Source organism: Lutra lutra, chromosome 2 (genome assembly GCF_902655055.1).
Source record: "Lutra lutra chromosome 2, mLutLut1.2, whole genome shotgun sequence".
Lineage (NCBI taxonomy): Eukaryota > Metazoa > Chordata > Mammalia > Carnivora > Mustelidae > Lutra > Lutra lutra.
This window is the reverse complement of record NC_062279.1, coordinates 141,633,951-141,649,408: the sequence shown is the minus strand read 5'-3', so window position 1 is coordinate 141,649,408 and position 15,458 is coordinate 141,633,951. Positions and strand designations below refer to the sequence as shown.

General features: G+C 53.0%; 1 protein-coding gene, 1 long non-coding RNA gene and 1 other non-coding gene across 6 annotated transcripts in view; all 3 read right to left on the bottom strand.

Annotated features, from left to right (window-relative positions):
• Positions 1-15,458, bottom strand: part of NSD2 (nuclear receptor binding SET domain protein 2) — a 96,786-nt gene that overhangs the window by 4,099 nt on the left and 77,229 nt on the right. For all 4 annotated transcript variants that reach the window (XM_047718630.1, XM_047718629.1, XM_047718631.1 and 1 more), the window contains 9 exons: positions 14,450-14,629; positions 13,701-13,857; positions 13,359-13,564; positions 11,937-12,040; positions 10,116-10,385; positions 9,062-9,178; positions 1,800-1,941; positions 1,472-1,578; positions 361-565 (listed from right to left, as the gene is read on the bottom strand). In XM_047718630.1, coding sequence (XP_047574586.1) covers positions 361-565; positions 1,472-1,578; positions 1,800-1,941; positions 9,062-9,178; positions 10,116-10,385; positions 11,937-12,040; positions 13,359-13,564; positions 13,701-13,857; positions 14,450-14,629 — 1,488 coding nt within the window. The remainder of the gene's footprint in view (positions 1-360; positions 566-1,471; positions 1,579-1,799; positions 1,942-9,061; positions 9,179-10,115; positions 10,386-11,936; positions 12,041-13,358; positions 13,565-13,700; positions 13,858-14,449; positions 14,630-15,458) is intronic.
• On the bottom strand, positions 2,057-2,181 carry LOC125094620 (small Cajal body-specific RNA 23). Its single transcript, XR_007125629.1, has one exon. It is a non-coding gene; the product is annotated as a small Cajal body-specific RNA 23 (non-coding RNA).
• Positions 6,613-9,050, bottom strand: LOC125093462 (uncharacterized). The gene is made up of 2 exons (XR_007125248.1): positions 8,901-9,050; positions 6,613-8,801 (listed from the first exon to the last, which is right to left on the bottom strand). It is a non-coding gene; the product is annotated as an uncharacterized LOC125093462 (long non-coding RNA).

Sequence of the window (15,458 nt, the reverse complement as noted above, 5' to 3'; positions counted from 1 at the left end):
CTGAGTCACCCAGGCAACCCCATGCTTTTCTTTTATACTTAAACATGTTGGACTTTTCCTTTTATAACTTCAGTTTTTCTGGCTAAGAGCCTGTTTTTCTTCTAAGATCCCAGTGAATATTTTCACAGAGGCACCTGTAATCTCTCTGAAACGAGGCTGAAAGTGCAAGGCAGAGGCCGCTGCTTGACCCTCCTGGCCCGTCCCCTCCTCCCACGCCACCCGCTCTGGCGTGGCCTCTGCGCTGGGCAGGTGCAAACCTGGGCTGGGCCTCATGACCTGAGTCACCAATGAATCAGTGACCGGGAGAGGAGAGCCGTGGACAGGGACCCCCGAAGGCCACCAGGGGACCCGCTCACCCACCGAAGGGCCGCTTGCCCAGGCCCAGGCACGACAGGTGGTAGGCCTTAGTGCAGGACTTGCGGTCACACAGCACCAGCTGGCCACCGTCCCCACAGCGGAAACACTCGTCCTCGGATTCCTTCTTCCCTTCACCTCTGGTTCTCCTCCTCCTAGTTCTTTTCTTGGTCTTTTTGCCCTTTTCCTCTGAAGAGAGAGATGTTGATGTCTAGAAAAAGAAAGTGCAGTTTCCTTGAAAGAACCGCATGGACGGAGCCAGAATGAACTGCAAAGTGCAGGAGTGGACGTGCAGGGGCTCCGGAGAGGCCTTTGGAGACGCTCTCACACCAAAAGGACAGAAAATGGGGACAGGACACATACCCGGGAAGGCCACCCATCTCGCTAAATGGAAATACAGTTGAGCACAGAAAGTAAAAGCAGTTTTGCCGAAAGTCTCCCACTGCAGTACCTCATAGCGGCCATCCCGACCTGCTCCTGCCCCGATGGGGTGCATCCTTGGCTCTTTCTAGTAGTAACTGCATTATGAGTAAGAGGAAATCATTCCCCGGTTGAAGCAGCAGACACTGACACAGATGCCCAGCTCAGGGCCCCATGCCTGGGGTCACCAATACCTTAGGGGCCAGGTGCTGTGTGGCACGACGAGGCAGGGAATCGTGACCTTTCCTGGAATCTCAGAATGGGACCTTACTTGTACCTAAGTTAGGGTGAGGTCACACTGGGGTAGGGGGTCCCGAGAGGAAGCAGAAGAGACCCAGAACAGGGAGCAGGCCCCGTGAAGAACACAGCAAAGGTGAGGAATGCCAAGGGCTGCTGGAAACCACCAGAAGCTGGGAGAGCGCTGGGAGGGAGTGCACACTCTGGTTTCAGGTTTCTGGCCTCGAGCAGATCCATTCACACCCCAGCCTGTGGGACTTTCCAGCCCTGGCACACTCCCCTGATAGGCCCTTGGCCTCCCTGCAGCCCGCGGCCATCTGTGCCCATATCCTGTGGGGACCCCCTCCCACCTGTCAGAGCAACAAGTCAACTCAGAAGAAGCCACTTTTCACTAAGAGGGATGTGCTCAGACGTCAGAAATGCTGATGTCCGCTGGGGACGATGGGAGCCATGCCTTTACCTTTGGTCTGTCCCCGAGGAACCCGCTGCAGTTGGAGGCTCCACACCGACAGACTGTTTTCTCGTTACCCAAACAATCCAAGTTGTAGTTGAAGGTCAGCTCTGTCCCTAGGTGGCAAGAGACACACAGCACTGGAAATACTGAGCTCTTTGTCAAGGCAAAAGCCTCTGCCAGGTCCACAGAACACACTCCCGTGCCCTCACAGCTCTCCATGTTTGCTCGGTGAGACAGACGCTGGGAACAAAGCCACCTGCAGAGCCCCCACCACCCCAACCCCCGGCGAGTCTCACGGCTGCTCCAGGACTGCCTTGCCCTGGCCACGACATACCTGCTGGAATGTCACACACCGCGAACAGGCCCACACGAGTGTCACCATTCACTGTCCACTTGAGGGTCTCGCAGTTGGGCTGGCAGCTATGGTTCATAAACCGGGAATAGTTTCCTTTGGGGCCAGCGTCAATGATGCGGTCCTGTAAGGTACAACTGGAGAGTCAACAGCACTAGAACACGCAGGCACATGGCGCTCAGCCATCATGGCCTCATTTGAAGGCAACTTTCACTGTTTTAACCCCTGCTGGACAGCAATGTTGTCCTGGAAACCGTGGTCTCCCATGTCCACTCGGACAGGACACCCCCAAACCAGTCCTGTTTCTCTCACTCACAGGGGGCAGGTCAGGACCACATGGAAAGGACCAAGCCCCAGTGAGTGCTGGCTCCCCAATACCACCCATCACATGACAGAGGAGGAGCCGGGAGACACGTGAAGGTCAACACCCACAGACAACGGAAACACATTCACTGACAAGAAAAAGAGGAGCCCAGTTCCAAAATGGACAAAGGATATGAACAAGCAACGCCCCAAGATCAAACCCAGACGGGCGCAATCTAGAAAGGTGTCCACTTCCTTAAGCAGCTGACAGAAGAGCAAACTCCACCACCACCTTATCTCAAGCCACGAAAGGACCCTTGGCCAAGACACAGGGCCCAGCCCCAGGCCGACAGGGACAGTTTGGAGAAAGCAAGCCGACAAAAGTGAAGACACTGCGGCCCTGCCCTGGTGCCAAACCCGCCAGTGTGCCCATGCCCCTGAGTACAAGGATGTGTTCATCACCAGCAACAGGGAGAGTGGAGCCTAACAGTCATTGGCCGGCTACACAAGGGGTCCCCAGGCCACGGGGGCAGTCGAGGTAAGAAATGTCTCACCGGGCAGGAGGGCACTTAAAATTAGGCACATCAAATACGACGGTCATGACACAAAGTGCAAAGTTGTGTCTGAACAGGGCACCCAAACGTGTACGTACACACACGTACACACACACACGTACACACACACACGTACACACACACACGTACACACACACACACACACACACACACACACACACACACACACACACACACACACACACACACACACACCGTAGGCCCAGGAGCCCTGTGCTAGGTCCCCCTGCCCAGTGACGCTGCCCCACAGGGTCCCCCTTGTCCAGGCCAGGCTGGCTCCGACACCTCCCGCCTCAGCTACACCATGCCACGTGGGCTTGCTGTGCGGCTTGCTCTTTCCCACCGCATAAGGGCCCTAGCTCACTACTGCGTCCCATTACCCACCATAGCCCCCCAGGATGACACTGGCAACTACACTCTCACAGCCTGTACTGGCAATCCCCCAAACCCTTTCCAGAACACAGTCTGCAATGCCAGCCAGCAGCGGGGCAGCTCTGTCCCCAAGGTCCTCCCCAGAGCAACAGGACCCAGGGGATCCCGTGGGCACTTCAGCACCAGCTGAGGGCACATCCTAGGTGTGTGTGGGTACCCGGGGATGGCCCACCATGTCTTCGCTCTGTTCTCTGTGCCTATGTACCCTACATACCAGACCGTTGGTAACCACATGTCCTAGTCTTTCTCCTAGGACAACACTCGATTTTTAACTTCATAGAACCTTCTCTGAGAAATTCCCCAGTTTTATACAGCTCTTTTGTTAATCTTTTGTTTTAGGCACTCAGGGTTTCTGACGTTGATTTTAAAACTGTGAATATGTGCATTCCCAGTATTTGTGGGTGTGGGGTGGAGGGGGACCAGACACCAATGTGCATAGCCTCCCAGCACCCCCTCTGGGAACCGCAGTGGCAGCAAGCGTCTGGTCTCTCTCCTGAGCCTCACTCAGGTCTTCATCAAGCAAGAGGAAGAGGCCTTCTGGTCTGTCTCCTGAGCTGTGGTCAGGAGCAGGTCAACATTTTCTCAGTTCCTTGGTACCCATTGAGCGACTTACCAGAGGCGTGTCTTCCTCTCGTCAGTCCTGGGCTGGGCCCATAGGGCGCCCGGTGGGTGCGCCGCACCTGGTGTGCGGTCCCATGGGCCCCATCATGGTCGCATGCAGGCCTGCTCTGCTAGGTTGGGGAATCTAGCTTTGTGTGGGAGGGTGGTTTTTGAAAAGTACGGGCCAAACACCCATGTGTTTGTAAAAAGTGACTCATGAGCTCTGCTGTTTGCTCAACTCTGAAGCTCTGCTTTGACTTACACTCCCTCATTACCCGTGCTGTGCTTGCTGCTCCTTTGAGGCAGAGTTTATCTATCTGCCCAGAGCCCTCTCTCTTGACCCAGGAGACAGACACACAGCCGGCCAGCTTCCCCAGTCTCTGCCAGCCTCCCATATTGTGGCTGCAGGAAAGCTGCAGCTGGGCGTCCCAGATGCGCTCAGAGGCCTTCCCCCAAGGATGGGCCTTTACCCCAGGATGCGGCGGGCCGGAGTCGTCCCTTGTCTGAGGGTGCCCTCACCTGGCACCTCTGCCCACAGTTTTATGTTCAACTTTTCTCCTCGTTCCTTACGAAAAGCAGAGGGCTTAGCTTTGCTTGGAATGATACGCCGGGGCACAATTCTAACCCATCAATAGGCTCTGTTTACAGAGGTTTTCAGGCTTTCACCATGAAGTAATGGGGTTTTAATTTTAACTCTCATGTTATGTTGAGAACTTTGTTTTTCTGGCCACGCTTTATAAACACCCTGGCATTTATATCCATGTGTGGCACCCTTCATCTACTCCGTTCCTGTGGCATCCATGGGGCCACCACTATGGCCAGCGGGCACAGAGCTGGTCCCTCCCCTCTTCTTCCAGCTTCAGTGCCATCACCTTACCGCTCGCCCACCTTCATTCTTAGATAAGCTTCAACTGCCATCACCTGAGTCATCAGCTCGAACCCCAGGCCATCAGAGTTCATGACCTTGGCCGCCCTTGCTTGTCCCGTCTTTGTTCCCATCAGGAATGTCATTCTAGGCACCCTTGGCTCCTTGTCCTTACACCGTCCCTTGACTAGAGCTTCCCCACACCTTGGCGAGCCACCTGGAGCTCCTCCTCGGCAGTGTCCTCCTGAGGGCCAGTTCCTGGGTGTCTTCCGCTCAGGCACTGCTCACAAAGGCACTGCTGGGCTGGCGGGTCTGTCTGTCATCAGTTCTGCTCAAGATGTTCTCCGCATATACTTTCTGTTGTTGCCTTGGGAGTGAGCAGCCACCGTGTCCTCTCAGAACCCTATGTGTGCTCTTTTATGATTCTTATAATGTTGCTGTACTGTGGATCTCCTTCTCTCTCATACATTTTTTTCATTGAATTGCTTTTATGATCTCTCCAAGCCCGCCCCCACTGCCACCTCCCTGGGCCCTCCTGCACCCCTACAACATGCCCAGTCGGGAGGCCCCCTCCCCTGCCACAGCAGGAGAGGCCTAAGGAGCTGTCCTTCGTCACCATGCATGGCTCATGCAGCTGCTCTATCCATGACGCTCTCTCCAGAGTCTACCTTATCTGACAGAAGTGTACCAAAAGCAGCCTTCTCTCTCTCTGGGCTAGCAACTGCCTAGTTTTTTCTTTCCTAGTACTCTCACGACTTTTCTGGATCTTTTCTTTTCTTTTACTTTACATTTTTACTTATTTTAGAAAGAGCAAGTACACAAGTGGGAGGGGCAGAGGAAGAGAGGGAAGCTCCAGCAGACTCCCAACTGTGCACGAAGCCCAACACAGGGCTCCATCTCATGACTGTGAAGTCACGACCTGAGCCAAAATCAAGAGTTCATCGTTCAACCGACTGAGCCACCCAGGTACCCCTTTTAAAAGAAATACTTGAAGTAATCTCTACCCACCAACATGGGGCTTGAACTCACAACCCAGAGATTAAGAGCCTCATGTTCTTCCAACTGAGCCAGCCAGGTGCCTCTCTGGTTCATTTTTTTTTTTTTAAGATTTTATTTATTTATTTGACAGAGAGAGAGCGATCACAAGTAGGCAAAGCAGCAGGCAGAGAGAGGAGGGGGAAGCAGGCTCCCCGCTGAGCAGAAAGCCCAGTGCGGGGCTCGATCCCTGGACCCTGAGATCATGACCTGGGCTAAAGGCAGAGGCTTAACCCACTGAGCCACCCAGGTGCCCCTGGTTCATTTTATTATACAAGTCACAGAGCTTCAAATTGACTCCTGTATTTTAGCAATTTAAATCTTACTCTTATAAATTAAGACATTTACATTTATTACTATCATCGCCATACATGTATTTTTGTCTCATCCGTGCTAATTACTCTCTTTCCTCTTTTTCCCCTTCCCTCCACCTACTTTTCTACTCATCAATGACATGGAAGTCACACTTTGTTTGTATTCATTTAGTAACTTCCTGTGTACTTTTAACATGTACACTTATTCACCAAAGTACAAGGTTATGAAGTTCAGTTTTCTTCTTTCCGAAGTATGGCATTGGCAAGCTGACTGCTCCCAGCTTTGTCAGTGGGGCCAACTGAGGATCAAGGGTTACTGCCCCGGATACTATGAAGTGTCTTCTGGCTGCTGTCACATTTGGGACGACTCCATTTTTTTTTTTTTTTTTTTTTTTTTTTTTTTTTTTAAAGAGAGCAAGCAGGTGCATGTGGGAGCAGAGGGAAGGGTGAAGGGAGAGGGAGAGACTCTCAGGCAGGCTCCATGCCCGGCATGGAACCCAACACCGGGCTCATGACCCTGACCCTGAGATCATGACCTGGGCCAAAATCCAGAGTCAAACGCTCAAGTGATGAGCCCCCCAGGCACCACTGGGATGGCTGCCCCGTGGAACGTGCTCTCCTTCCCTCTGGGGCTTTCTATCTTTACCATCCTTGCTACCCTACAGGTTTGGGTTTTTGTTTTTTTTTTTTTAACTAACTTATCAGGCATAGATTTATTTTTATTCATTTTGTTCGAAATTTGGTCAGTTCCATCAGCTTCCAGAAAATCCTTTTCTCGTGTGACCATCCCCCCACTCCCGTCTCTGCTTCTGGAGCATCCACTGAACATTGCTATTTTCCACATTTCCTGGCCACTCTGACAAAGCTTTCACCTTTCATCCTCCTGCGCTGGGGTCCACAGCCTCTCTGGTGCTCCAGCCACCTCCTGGCTTCATTCCCACGGCTTGTGTCTATGTTCATGTCTGCGTCCTGCTGTTCTCTCATGATGCCCACACCTCCTTCAATGGCTTCCAACACTCCTAACACTTCCTTTGTATTTTCTTTCAGATGGAAATCCTACTCCTTCCAGTTCTCACCCAAAGCTAAGACTTTCTGAAGGTCTGCTTAGGGAGACCTTACTCCACTGTGCTCTGCAAACACTTAGGTATGGCTTGTCTGTGTTATTTTTATAGCAAGGACACGAGGTATGAATGGTTTAAGTGTCTCTCGTGTGTCACAGGTTTTACCTTTGCTCCAGTCAGGCAACCTCAGTGAATTATCATTTCAGAGACCAATTGTGTGTTACATGGTCAACTTGGCATTTCTTACAACACACAAGTAGTTTAAATTTAGACTCCAAAACATGGTAAGACACAGGCCTAGGGGTTGGGTTTCTAATAAAATGACCTCCCTAGCCACTCCCAAAGGGCAGGAGACAGCAGGGGGAAGCAACTGTGGGCCCCCCCACCCGGGACTAAACCCTCTGAGAGGTCCACACAGGCACCTTGGCTCCAGCTGCAGGCTCTGGCAGTGGTCTCCAGACAAGGGTTCAAATTTGAGCCACTGCCTATTCCATGTCTCATAGCCCCCAGGATGCTGCATGTGTGGACCCTTGCCTCCACAGATCCGGCTCTGGCAGGGCCAAACTCTGCCCCTGACCTGCCGTCCTGCACAAGTGGGAGAGCATCAAGGGGGCTGGACAGATGGTCTTCCTTCATCAACGGCTGGTTATTCTTGGTTTTCTGTTCATCTACTGAACTCCTGTTTGCCAGCCTCTGGGGTCTGTAGACCTGCCTTCTAGAGAAGCCTCGTGGATAGAAATGCGGGGCTCCTGACAGGCCCAAGAGAGGAAAAGCAGCCTCCCCTCTAGTCCAGGGCCCTCGTCTTTCTAACAAGTCTTTTAAGAAATTTCAAACCTACAGGGAAAAAAATGGAATACTACCACAGTGACCACAAGGATACCCTTCACTTAAACACACCGACTACAGATCTTTCCCCACGTTTGCTCTGTCATCTGTTACACAGATTTGTGTGTGCTTACACTGACATACATGTGCACTCACACTCCTTCCCTCTGCGAGTTACCAACCTCAGATGCTTGAAACCGAAACACATCAGCGCAATTTTCTCACAAGGAGCCTGTCCAGGCCTCACCACCAGCCTGAGAAACGTGACATCAGGAGCAACAGCGTGTCCACAGCAGGGTTTCCCCTTCTCCACGACAGCCTGTCCGGTGCCCCAGCCCCAAGATTTAGGGTCTCGGCAGCCCGCACCTTATTGCAGGGTCTTGGCCCCATGACTGGGCAAGTTGCAGCGAATGACCAGAACACAGTGCTCCTGGGGCCACAGCCTCCCTGGGGCCAACCCTGTGAGGTCTCTGGGGCCACCCAAATTACAACAGGCTGCTCTCCAGACCTCATCATATTGTTTTTTTTCCTTCCATGAGTTATTCAAACCATTTGGTGTGTGATCATTTTCTACCTTGTTTTCAAGTATTCTTAAAAAATAGCCGCGACTTCCTGCTAGATTATGAGATTAAGGACAAGCAGCAGCAGAAAAATGCATTGTGTCTGCCTTCCCCTCAACCAACATTCAGGCACCAAGCAGACTGCCCCGGGGTCAGACCAGCCTGCTGAGTCACTACCCTGGAAAGGGCCTGTCCCCATCGGGTGCCAGCTGCCAACCTGCACTTTGTCTCACTCACCCCCACTCAGGAAAAAGCCATCTCACCCATCCTCCCTCTAGCACACGTGTGTTCCAGACTATTTTTGCACATCTGGGCTTTAGACAGGCAACCAACAACCAGGAAGCCGCACCATGCAACTGAGAACATAGTAACTCTCCTAATCTGGGCTTTTCTCCTCTGTCCACTGACACTCCGCTGACTGTTCAGCACTCTTCATGTACCCGTGGGGTACACGAGGCTCCCAGGGCGCACTCACGCAGACAGCCAGCTCTGGCCTTCAGGCTGCCAGAAGACACTGTGCGCTTCAGGAGAAAATGTGCACACACTGGACAAAAGCAACACACGGACAAAATGATATTGTCACCACAAGACAAGGTCGGCCATGAGAGGCGCCAGTGCCGGGAACTGTGTTCAGCACACTTCAACGCAAGCTGTGAAGGTCCGGGCAGCACTACCTTGTCTATGGTGAGCATGTAGAAGTGGGTGATGTCGTTCTCATGGGCGTATTTGATTCTTGCCATGCATTCCTCCTCGTCAATCAGCTCGCCAACATACTCGTTCACAAATTCTCCCTGGAAACCAGAAGAGCGTGATGATGATGAAGAACAGATGAGCCAGATCTCAGTTCCAGAGAGCAGGAGCCCACCGCCGAAGCAACACGCGCCCTCGCTCCATCAGGGGCAGGTCCTCTCAAAGTCCCAGGTAACCTGAGCCAACGCAAGTGACTTCATACATGTTGTATACAGGCGGTCAAAAAAGAATTCATCCAAGCACCCCTCCCAAAGCAGCAACACCCTAACTTTTGCTTCTTGCAGTGACCTGCCTCTGGGGACACTAGAGTGGGACCCCGAGCTTCCACAGAACTTCGAGCTGCAGTTCCTCCTCTTCCCCGGCAGAATCCACACAACAGGAGTCGAAGAAATGGCTACCATGGCAGGCAGGAGAACAAGACCGCAGGGATTCTGCATGTTTCAAAGCAGGCTTTTTTGCTCAGGATCAGGCTGAGAACAGACCTCGGGCCTGAGGCTGCTGCCCCCAGGCCACAGCCTGGCTCAGCTAGACAAAAGCACAACAAGCAACTTCAGTTGTCCCCTACCTAATGCACGCACCTGGTCACGCGGTCTGAGGACAGAGGCAGGCGGACTGTACGTGGCCTCTGGCACTGAAGGCCTGGCCCTGCACTGCCCCAGACAGCACAGCCTCCTCCCACCCATTCACTCAGTGACCCTGAGTGTCCTGTCCACTTATCCAGCGAAGGGCTCCTTCCCAATCTTTCATACCCTAAAGCACCCACCAAAATGCCAACAGGAGATGCTGTAAGGGGATTTAGGACTTTTACTTGGGATAGGCAGCTTTCATGTAACATTTTACAATATTGAATTATAGTAACTCAAAACCTTTTTAAAAATATTCCTTCATGAGTACAAAAGCACACTTAGCAAATCCAAGTTTAAGCCACCAAATGAACCCGAATTTCTTCAAGGCAAGGGAAAGGGACATGACACTCACCTTTCTAATGTCCCGCTTGGCGACCAGGCCCCACCCTTTGCCGTCTGTTTTGATGATCTTGGTCTCGGGATACTGGCGCTTGGTGAAACACTGGTTCTGGCAGTACTCGCCTGCAGGACACACCTGCGGGTGGCACTCGAACATCAGCATCCTGTTCAAACACTCGGAGTCAAAGCCACAGGGATTCTCATCTGTGGGCTTACAGTTGCACTTCGGGATTTCAGAAATATCAGCCGTATAGATCTGGACTTTCCCATAAGGCTTATTCACCTGCAGAGGAGAAAATTGGCATCTTATGAGCCGATATGTGAAAGAGAACAAGCATCTGACGCCCCGGCCTACTCCTGTCCCCACCTGCCCAGCCTCCCAAAGGTCTGAGCTTCCAAGGCCCAGCAGGGATGGCAGGGGTCACATCCCGTCTCCCACAGGTGCAGCTTGCAGCACAGGCCAACCTCTGATGTGGGACCTCTAGGAGGTGGGCTGGATGCAGCCCTCCTCCCACCCCCACAATTCCACATTCCTCCTCTGCCAGAGAGAGCAGACACTTCTGTAGCCAGGCTGCCACAAGGAAGGACAAGCAGGGCACCTGGCCTTCCAGCAGCCTGAACCCGAGGACCTGCAGGCTGGGGACTGAGCACGAGGACACCGTCTCTGGCTTCGTGAACTCGCAGCTTGTCGTGATGGGACAAGAACAACCCAACAAAAACCACAGAGAGAAGTGAAGAGAATCTAAAGCAGAAGCTAACAGTTCCAGGGGAAACGTAGTAGACCCCTCGCTGCTGTGGGGTGACAATGGCACAACACCAAGGAGCAAGCTGGAAACACACCTCAGAACCTAAAAGTCCCACAGGGTGCCGTGGCAGCTTTGGTGCTCGAGCCTCTGACTCTGGATAATGGCTCAGGCTCAGGTCTTGGGGACTGTGGGACCAAGCCCCACATTGGGCTCTGTGCGAGAGTCTCCTCCCTCTCTCCAATCCCCTGCTTACACATGCGAGCACACTCTGTCTTGCCCTCTCTCAAATAAATAAATAAATCTTAAATTTAAAAACAGTATCTAAAAGTCCCAAGCTCTCTGACCCAGTAGCTCTGTTTCTACAAATTTGCCAGAGAAAATACTAAGCACAGATCACTACAGAGAATGCTTCCTTTCCACACACAGGGACTGTAGGCCCTGGGCAGCCAGCAGGCAGCCAACACACACGCTGCAGGAGGGTGGCAGGGTACAGTGGCACTGGCTCGCCAAGCACTGAGGAGGAGCACCCTGATCTCTTCCAGAGCCCAGGCTCCCTGAACTCAACACAGGGACCACCTTCAGAAGCACCCCCACCATCCTTCCTTGATGTCCATACCCTCTGAGATCAGAAGGTCATGTTGTCTCCAGGGCTCCAGGTGACTGAGCCCCATTTCAGCTGAGCACTGGCCCGGGCTGACCATCTCTCATCTGAGCTTGTCCCCAACACCTGGTGATGGCATGCTCCCAGAGGTCGACCTGCCCTCAGCCCCTTCTGCTCCAGGCAGCCTGGCTGGGACTGGCCCTTGCTGGCTATCAGATTGAGACTCATACAAAGGCAAAAGTGAAACTTCCCACGCAAAGACCCCAGTCCCCACAACCCTGCACCCAGTCACCCTCCCATGAAAGTACACACACTCAGCAATGACAGCATCTGCTCCTGCCTGTGACTCCTCTGGCAGCCATCCAGCCCAGGGCCACAAATGCCTGCCCGAGGTGACCCCCTTAGCCACCACAGCCAGAGGACCGAGACTGACACCTGACAGGCACCCAAAGGCCCCTTAGTGACACCTGAGCCATCTGCACGTTACCTTGATGTGCTTGTACGGCGGGGGCTTGCGCTCATTCTCCTGCGTCTCTCTGGCTTCCCTTTGAAGTTTGATTTCACGAAAACGAGCTTCAGCTTCCTGCAGTGCTGAAGAGCCAATGAGACACGAGTATGAGTGAGAGATTTCGTGAGTCAGTTCATCCCTTTACCCTTCCAGCTCTGCATCCCAACGGCTGACTGTGGGCCCCCACCACCCTGCCAGGCGCAGTGTCCAGCATGCACGGGACTGTGGGCTATGGCAGACTGCTTGGGGCTGGCACTGCCAAAGCTGCAGATGCTGTCGGGTAAAGGGCGTTCAGAGCATGTCCAGCCCAAGAGCCCTGGGTGGTACTATTTTGTGCCACCTGGCCACAAGGCAGGCTCTAGGGCAGGCTTCTCCGGGCTGCTCCAGTTCCCCACCCTCCACTGGGATCTGATGCACCAAGACATCAATCCTGGGAACTCACTGTCCGAAGACAGAAAATGAAAATGGAATGTTGCTCCTCTCAAGGAGCACACATGCTCAGAGGAAGTGAACGCCAGGCTCAGGGAGCACAGAGGAAACGAACCACTGAGGTCTGCCTGGAGATCACCGTGTGTGCTGCGGCCACCCCAACCCGCAGGACCCCAGCATCAAGTCAGGAGATGGTTAGTCCCTGACTTCACCACTCGGCAGCTGCCTCTAACACTGGCCACATTGATCTGCTTCTCAATTTCAACATCTCTTATTTCATGGTGACTATGGATACACTTGCCATGCCTCCCCTGTCCCCCGTTTGTCAGCAGACCTCTATGTGCCCATGGCGTGTGAGAATCTGCAGGCGAGGAGATGGCCCCTATTGCCAGGGCAGCCCACTGAGCCTCCCACGTGTGATCGGCCGGGACAGGCCTGCTTTCCCTGGACCAGACATGCGTGCAAGCTGAGTCTGTCTTCTGTCTCACTCGCTCCAGTCAAGTGGTCTCATTCCCATCCCGTCCGTCACCTGAATGACACTCTGCTCTTGTCCCTGTCCCCTACTTTGGCTATGGAATCAGAGGGCGGGCACCTGTCCACCTGCCCACACCTGGCCCTTCAGGGGCACCCGGTCTAGACGGCAGCCAAGTGTCCTCCACATTTCCATCTTATGCAAAGGCAAGCTATAAGAAATCTCTGTAAATCATTACTAAAACTAACTTCTTAATAGTAGCTCCAACATATTTTAGTAAAATTAATCACTAAGCAATGTCATAATAAAAGTTACTGAGCAGCATATTTTACCTTTGCCTCGACAAATCAGTCTGCAAACCTACTCTTTTCTAACTTAAAGTACAGCTAGAATGCTTAGCCCAGTGTTTTCTATAGAAACCAAACTTTCCAAGAGCAGAAATCAGGATTAGCAAAAGGTACCCCAGAGTGTGGTTTCACTGCATCTGGAAATGTCCGTACCGTTTTTGAAGACTCTTCCGATCCCTCTGACCCCCTGGTAGCGGCTGCCCCGGTCCCCCTCCATGTACGGGAACACTCGCGCCTGATGCGTCCAGTAATAATCTTTAGACCCAAAGAAAAACACAGGGAATTCTCCAATCTCGTGCTTCAGTTTCTGAATATTTGGGGGGACATTTTTGGGATGGCAAACTTCTGCCGGCCACCATCTATTATAAATATTAAAAAGAGGATTCACAGACTCTTCAGACAGAGTGACAATCATTCAGTGCTTTCAGTCCTGCAAAGTGAAAAGAACACAGGTGAACGAGGAGGCGGGCAAGCACGGGGCTCTACTTCTCGCACCTGTAGTTGCCGAGCTTCACCCAGATGATGTCCTGGAAATGCAGCTTCTTCCCGGCCCGGCAGTCGTTGCAGAACCAGCTGCCATCAGGCATGTCGATGTTCAGGCAATCGGGGTGGAAGGCAGCCGGGCAGGACTCACAACACAGGAGGCTTCCCCCTGCAAGGCAGGGAGAGCTGGCTCAGACCGCCCCCACCCATCCACAGCAGCTCCACGCCTCCTGCTAAGAGCAGTGTCATGGCAGCTGGCTGGCTACAAACTCAAAATCACATTTGAGGGGTGCCTGGCTGGCTCAGTAGGTTAAGTCTCTGACTCTGGATTTCGGCTCAACTCGGGATCCCAGGGTCCTAGGGTCAAGCCCCAGGTCAGGCTCCCTGCTCGTGTTGGGAGGGGGTCTGCTTGAGATTCCCCCGCCCCCTGCCCCTCCCCCCACACATACATGCATGCACTCTCTTTCTAGTAAATCTTTTTTTTAAAAGCACGTTTTATTACCACCACGAATAACATCCCCTCAGTCTGTGCACTGGTCATAGTTAATCCAGAAACATCACAGTGTATGAGTGCACATGACAGAGACGTCACAAATGGTAACCCCCAGAGGTGGAGGAGCGCTGAAGCTCCCCTCCACATGCAGTACCCCAGGATTGGCTGCAGGAGCCGTGTGCTGAGCAGCCAGCCAGGAGAAGCACCTTTGGCATCCACGCTGAGCCCACAGAGCAAGGCTGCCAGCCGCCGGCAGCATGGCCCTCACCTTTGGAGCACACAAAACACCAGCTCACGTTGACATGAGCGTGATGCCTCTTCCCCTTGCGAGCCGTGAAGTGGCCCGTGCAGATGATGCTGTTGGAAGCGATCACCGAGCAGCCAGCTGCCAGGCAAGCGTCCCCTCCGTGATAGGCGACTGGGCAGCGCACACACCGCATCATTTTCCCTGAAGGCAGACACACGCACTGAGGACGTAGCCATAAACAGAGCCCCTCGAAATGACCACACCCCGAAAGGTTAACAAAATTAATGCTGAAATAAACTTGAAATATTTAACGAAAAAAATAACTTGGATGGTGTGCCTGGGGGGCTCAGTCGGTGAAGCGTCTGCCTTGGGCTTAGGTCATGATCCCCGGGGTCCTGGGATCGAGCCCTGCATCGGGTTCCCTGCTCAGCGGGGAGCCTGCTTCTCTCTCTGCCTCTGCCACTCCCCCTGTTTGTGTGCTCACACGTGCTCTCGCTCAAAAAAGATAATTAAAAAAATAAAATAACCAGGATGGGAAGAATATCTAATACGTGTCATGAAAACACATTTCTTCAAGGCAAAGATGCATCGAAATGATGTTTAAGGAAACGCCAAGCACTTAAAAGGCCATATTCTGAAATCAGGTCTTAACTAAGGATTCATGAAGCTGGGCGCTGCTGGCACATGGGTCCATAGGCAGCTACCTTGTGTGCTGTGGCAAGTACAGCAGCATCTGGCTTCTGCCCACCAGATGCCCCAGATGCCCCCAAACGTCCCTCAAGGGCCAAGTCAGCCTTGCCCAAGACCCAGGGGGTCAGGAAGTATAGGTAAGCTGCCGCCCTCAAACCTACACTCTAATGAAATGAAGCAGACACAACTTGATATTAAAATTTTTCCTTAGGGATGTCTGGGGGGCTCAGTTGGTGAAGCATCTGCCTTCGGCTCAGGTCGTGATCCCAGGGTCCTGGGATGGAGTCCCGCATCAGGCTCCCAGCTCAGCTGGGGGAGTCTGTTTCTCCCTCTGCCCCTC